Genomic DNA, 6,459 nt, shown 5'->3' on the forward strand with positions numbered 1-6,459 from the left:
ATAGATCGGTGGCAGAGCATCCGAGCTAGTCATAGGAAGGTCGTAGGTTCGAAAGAGCATTCGGATTTTTCCAATCATTCCCTATAACTCAGTGGTAGAGCATCCGAACTAGTAATCGGAAGATCGTAAGTTCGACTCCTGCAAAGGAGCACTCGGATTTTTCCGATCATCTCCTATAGCTCAGTGGTAGAGCATCCGAACTAGTAATCGGAAAGTCGTAAGTTCGACTCCTGCAAAGGAGCATTCGGATTTTTCCGATCATCCCCTATAGCTCAGTGGTAGAGCAACCGAACTAGTAATCGGAAGGTCGAAGGTTCGACTCCTGGAAAGGAGCACTCGGATTTTTCCGATCATCCCCTATAGCTCAGTGGTAGAGCACCCGAACTAGTAATCGGAAGGTCGTAGGTTCGACTCCTGCGAAGGAGCTCTCGGGTCTTTATTCCTAAGTATCCGAAGGTAACAAGAGAGTCTTTTTAGAACTTTTTATCGTAAAATTGAACTGTAAAAGATGGCGCTTCGATCGCATCGTCGGTCATTATAAAACAAGTATTTGCAGGTCAACATCGGCAAAAATGTCAAGACCATTATTGCACCAAACTAATACACGTGACACGTGCTACGCATACTGTGATCTAAGTTGCCTTGTTTTCCACTGAAATTTGTCAAACTTGTGCTTCGCACGGTGAACGAGAAAATAAAGGGGAAAAGCGGGCGTTAGCTTTATTGGAAAGAAATATCGATTTTCTTGTCTTTTAAGATCCTGTCCGGAATGTATCCCATTTCTCAAGTTCAAGAACCTTACAGTGTTATTGGATATCTAGCCTCCAGAGTACCCCTTGTAAATCTCCTGCAGCTGGTTCATTCCAGAGACGACTCAGATAAGGAGTTAGGGGTGGGAGACGATAACCACGCTTGGTCTGCATGGGATGTGTGCAACGGTAAGGAAGTATATAATTTTGACGATTTTGCCTCAATGGTGGAGCAAATGTGATTCAGGTCAAGAGGTGACACGGTTTCCTGAAGTCGGGAACGTGCTGTTTCATAGGACTCCCTGTACTTCAGTCGAAGTGATTTCTTTTCGCGAAGTTCGAAATTTTTGCCCGAAAAGAAATCACTTTGTTAAAACAAATCTTCCTTGAAACGGCGGTAAGCTCGTGTTTCCTGAAAATCTTGTCTGCTAAACTTGAAATCCAGAAACTTTGGCTATTCCACTTTTATCCAAAGTTTCTAAATATAAAATTAACCATTTGCGTCTTTAAAATTCTTTGTTATTGTGATTTGTTTGGTGGCACTGTGTTGCTGGCGAGGCGGCTTATTTGAGAGCGCGTTAGTCTTTATGGAGACAGCCAAACCAGCACACTAATAGGCCATGACCGAAGTTCACGTCTGCCTCCTCTTCAAAGCGAGTCTAAGTGCGAAGTTTTTGTGATGGTAATTAGTTCTACTTTACATATAAATGAAAACTAATTTTCATGAGAAAAACTTCGCCCATAGACTTGCTTTGAAGAGGATGCAGACAGGAGCTCAGAAATGGCCTTTTACACCGAGCTTCCACAGTGATGTGATCCTCACCACCTGGATAACGAAAATCAGTTAGACAAAACTAGACTACAAGTTTATGTAATAGAAACGACATAAAAAACTTGCTAGAGAATGTGTTATCCAAATGTCAAATTTAGCGGACCGTACAGCGGGCCGCACTGTACAATACGACCACTAATTTAGCCAATGCCAGCACGCCTACTATCTGAGAGATATAATAGCTTTATTTTATTTTATCTCTGAGATAGTACACGCGCTGTGATTGCATGGCTAAATTAGCGGGAACGGCCCGCTAAATTAGAAATTTGGTTAAACGTTCTCTAGCAAGTTTTTCATGTCGTTTTTGTTGCATGAACTTGTGAAGTTAACTGTTTGAATCTTGCAAGCAACTATTTCAAACAGCCAAAAAGATTTGGTTTTTCGGATTTTCGCACGGCAATCTTTGTGACAGTTGAACCTTCCGCTTGACTTCAACTAGTTTCCTTTCCCGTGCGGCTGATTACCACAGAGATATAACTAGTAGTAACCTCGGATTATTGAAGCCGGGATTGCGTTCGACAGTCGCTTTGGAAGCAAAGGAGACGGGTTGGGAAAGAAACAGTCTTATAGGAACAAACAATCATGAGGTGCGCGATCGTCATTTGCGCATATGACTTTTTAATGCACGTATGACGTAATTCAAGATGGCGCTGAAAATGCAGACGAACGAAAATTAACTAAAGCTCACCCTATGCACAGAAATTGTCTTCTAATTTTGAAAGCAGTAAACACCTTACTAACCTCGTTTTCTCGGTCGGTACTGTAAACTTACGAATCCTCGTTTTTGCGTGTTGATTAGTGGTCCGCGCAAAAAAACTCGGTCCGTAATTTTACAGTACGGACCGAGAAAACAAGGGTTAGTAACACGTATAACGCATTTGATAAAGCTAAATTTTCGTGTTTCCCCCCGCCACCGACAAAGCACTACAGTTTATGAGAAACCAACCCCCTCCGTTCTTTTGCTTTTAGCTTGGGCCCATAAGCGAGGTTTCCAAACGGCCAAAGCGGGGCGATCCGATGTTTATCGAGGAGGTTAGTACGTTGCAAATATGCTTTACCTTCCCAGCGTGGATCGCCGTTATTCTTGCTTATGTACTCATGCTACAATATGGTTTATTTCCTTTATTACATTCAGCGAACAGCCTCTTAAGACTTGCAGTAGACGGCAAGATTGTAATGTGCGTCTACCCACCAGGTTTTGTGGCCAAGCGAGGTCAGTCCTTCTTCTGTAAAGTTTCAAATATTTAACTAAGTTTACTTCATTCCCCGTAGACTTTGTTGTGTACTGATTTTCGTGTATTGCTTGCTAAAACATTGGGGCGAACAACAGGCTTTCTTGAAACAAAAAGAGAAATTTTGCGTGACCCAACCGCTTAGCATTTTTGCCCCTTTACGTTTGGCGCCATGTTGTGTCCGTTGCACAAAGGTGAGTGCACACAATATTTGACTCAAACAAATGATGAAGCTTAGACGAAATACAAACTAGACGCTCCATGAGCGTACACTGGGTTACCTTTGGTATGTGTTACACAAAAACCATAAGGCACTGAGTTGGGGGGCATTGAACTGCAGCGTTCCGGTTAATTTTTTCAAGTGGGGGGGGGGGGGGTCATTAAGACGTTTTGAAGGGTCACCCAGAGGCCGTTCCAGCAGAGGCCCTTTGGCTCACGTTCAGAGGTTTAATTATTTTATAATGTCCTGTCCCATTTTGAGGTCTTTCAATTTTTTAAGCTTTCAGTAATAAATTCAGTTTAAAGATAACAAAACACGCTCTTGAGTAAAACTCACTCGTTTCTTCTTTAAATAGTTTGCAAAAAAACTAACTGCAAATTGTTCTGAGGGACGTTTCCTGCATGTCATACATGTCTTGCAGTTGCACTTAGCAAAAGTTTATTGCACACACTAAGGAAGGACTGAAGCTGTTGTTTCCGCTTCATAACTCCTCTTCTTTTCAGTCTAACCTGATGCCAGGTCAAAAAACATTTTTGCTTTACGTTTGCACCAGAAAGTACCGTAAAAGCCGGGAGTTAACAGTCAAAGACAAGCCAAAAGATAAATGAAGGAAAAAATAACATAGTTTTTGTATATAACGCTGAATCGATAATGAAAAAACAGATATTTTTGTGACGTTAAAAACTTGGCTACCTATTCATCATTTGTCAGAATGAAAAAATTCATGGGATCCTCGCGTATCACATGTCAACCCGCGTATGCAAATTTGTTAAGCTCCAATATTACAACATGATGAATTCACAAAGGAGGGTCAAGATGGTAGTGCTGGAATCTCAGCTATCAGCTAAATTTCATAAAACCTTTTCCAGTGAGAATTTTTTTTAAACAAACAACATATTTGCTATTAGACATTTAGAGGCAAAAAAAACCCTTCCTATACACCCTTTTAATAAGTGTAATATATGCCGTTTTCCGCTAATGACGTCAAACTAATGCTTTTAAAATTTATTCAGAAATGTACAAAGGCTTCAAACAAGAAACGAAATCGGAAAAGTTTTAGGCCTATGTACATTTCTAAATAAAATTTCAAAGCAAGAGTTCGACGTCATTAGCGGAAAACGGCATATATTAGACTTATTAAAAGGGTGTATTCATTGCGTGCGTGAAGGCAAGGAATCCAATCGTGTCAAACTACTATACGCAACAAAATAAATTTCAGGATCAAATCCTTTCCTGAAGAACCTTTTCCTTGAATAATGAAGCATCAAATAGACGAAAAGGTTTCTTTCAAATAAATTTTGGCTGTCACATTTCCAATTATTTTTTTACCTGAAGACTGTGCAGAGTTGAGCACAAAATAAATATAAGATATCAGAATTGGAGTTACCATGCCTCTGGTTGGCTGATAATGTGGTGAGTGGTTTTCAAGCCGGTGAAAGTCACTTCTCCTAATATGCAAAAATAACATGCGAGCAGGCTTTCCGGGAGCACTCTGGAAGGGTCGAGAGAGGGCAAGATTTCCCTCTTCGGCATCGAGCTTGCTTCCGGGAAGTCTGCTTGCAGGCTAAGAGAAATGTTCTCGCAGTTTTAAAACTGCATAGAATTTTGCTCTTGTGACCAAACATCATGCTTTTGTGACGGACTTCATTTCTCTCATGATCAACAGCTATGTGGCAGCAACACCCTGAAACGCAAGAAATTGCACTTCTACAGGAAAGACACTCGGAAAGCAGACGATTACGACAGCAGGAGCATGAAGGAGATGCCGACATGGTAGCGCATTTGCTTGTCCCTCCGGGCAAGAGCAAGAGAGACGAGAGACCAAGTAGCGATGGAGATGATGAACAGGAGGGCGAGGAAAGCGAGATCGGGTCCAGAAATCCATTTGCTCTTTTGTCGGACGAGTAAACAGGAGTACCCAACCAAACCGCTCCACGAAAGAGCAGCTCTGCAGACTGTTTTCGCGCTGGCTGGCTAAAAAAAAAATCATTCGAGTGGGAGCTGGCTGGGCTTTAACTCTAACCGCGTATTGCTCACTGGGATATGAAAAACATTGTTCCTGGCTGACCAAAAAAGTTCAGATTTTTTTTCCTGGCTAAGACTTTGTTCACTTTCCAGGCAGAAACTTGTCCACTGGCGTAAAGGTTTTTAGTTCATCTTCGAATGATTCAATTAACTGGACAGACTAATGATAGAACATTTTCTTTTACTGAGTTTCTGGCTTCTAAACAACCTCTCGTCACACAACGATCTCCTTTAAAGAAAAAGACATTTTAATTTCTTTTTTTTTTAAAGGAGGTGTAAAATAAAATATGATGTACTGGTGATAATAGGTAAAGGTCAGGCGGGATCTATGATATTTGAGACCCCAAGATTTACGGCAGAGGAAAACTGTCAGGAAAAAAAATTTAACAACAACAACAAAAGGGTCTTCATGTTTAAATAATTCCAAGGCCCAACTCGGCTTTCTTCCAGTTCAAGGAAGGGTTACGTTTTTACAAACGTTGGCCGTGTAGCACTTATATTTCAACAGACTTAACTGATTAGAGTGTAATGTGAAGTGCTAGTTTTGTACTCCATATGAACCATGTGAGCGTTAGCCCTACTAATGGAAATGGGCCCACACAAGGACAGAAAAACTCTGACCAGGGTGGGAATTGAACCCACGAATTTGAAAGCGAGCTCGAACTTCAAGTTTAACGCGTCTGAACATGATCGGCTCCACCGGATGTTGACCCTTTCGAGTTCCAAATGAAAATACGAACTAGATCTCGTATCTTTTTGTCATCGTTATTTTTCGAGCTTGACTTCTTATCGACCTCTAGGTTGGTAAGCGACAAATCGAGCACGATTTCAATCGACCTTGGATTTCATTCAGTTGAAAATCGAGATCGATTTCATAATACCAATCATAATAATTGGAAATAAAGTGGTTTATTAGTAGTATTTATTTTTGCATTATTTGTCCAAAACCTTTTTTCCCTTTTTTGTTTCCTTTTTATTTTGTTTTTGGAACGTTGCAGTGATATGTGCAAAAATGCCCAGTTCTCCTTAAAACCACGCAGTCCCTTACAAAGAGTGAGTGGCAGGGGGCAGTAACGAGTGGAAACTAGGCGATTACATATTTTCCTCCCACGCGGGTAGAAAGCGATGGTCAAATATACTTTGGGGTTGAAGTTGAAAGTGCACTTAAAATCTGGCCCCAGTTGTTGAAAAGGTGGACTTATCCACTGAATAATGATAGCGCTATCGATCGTTTGAACAAATGCCGGGGGGCTGTACAGGTTTGTATTTTGGAATAAAAGATTTAAAAATTGTGAAAGCTTAAAAGAGTGCTTTCCTCGTATCTTTTTTCTGTCTTGAAAATTCAAAGATAGGAATCCGTCGGACGACGGACGACGATAAACAGAGGAAATACATAATCAC

At 41.0% G+C, this 6,459-nt stretch overlaps 1 protein-coding gene across 1 annotated transcript in view; it reads left to right on the forward strand.

The window, feature by feature from the left end:
• The window catches only part of LOC137993460 (guanine nucleotide-binding protein-like 1), a 22,160-nt gene extending 16,181 nt beyond the window's left edge, over positions 1-5,979 (forward strand). The window contains exons 14-17 of the mRNA XM_068839316.1: positions 758-938; positions 2,551-2,613; positions 2,717-2,794; positions 4,700-5,979. Coding sequence (XP_068695417.1) covers positions 758-938; positions 2,551-2,613; positions 2,717-2,794; positions 4,700-4,941 — 564 coding nt within the window. The 3' untranslated portion in view covers positions 4,942-5,979. The remainder of the gene's footprint in view (positions 1-757; positions 939-2,550; positions 2,614-2,716; positions 2,795-4,699) is intronic.
• Positions 5,980-6,459: the final 480 nt, after the last annotated feature.

This window comes from Montipora foliosa, chromosome 2 (assembly GCF_036669935.1).
Source record: "Montipora foliosa isolate CH-2021 chromosome 2, ASM3666993v2, whole genome shotgun sequence".
NCBI classification, from domain to species: Eukaryota; Metazoa; Cnidaria; class Anthozoa; order Scleractinia; family Acroporidae; genus Montipora; species Montipora foliosa.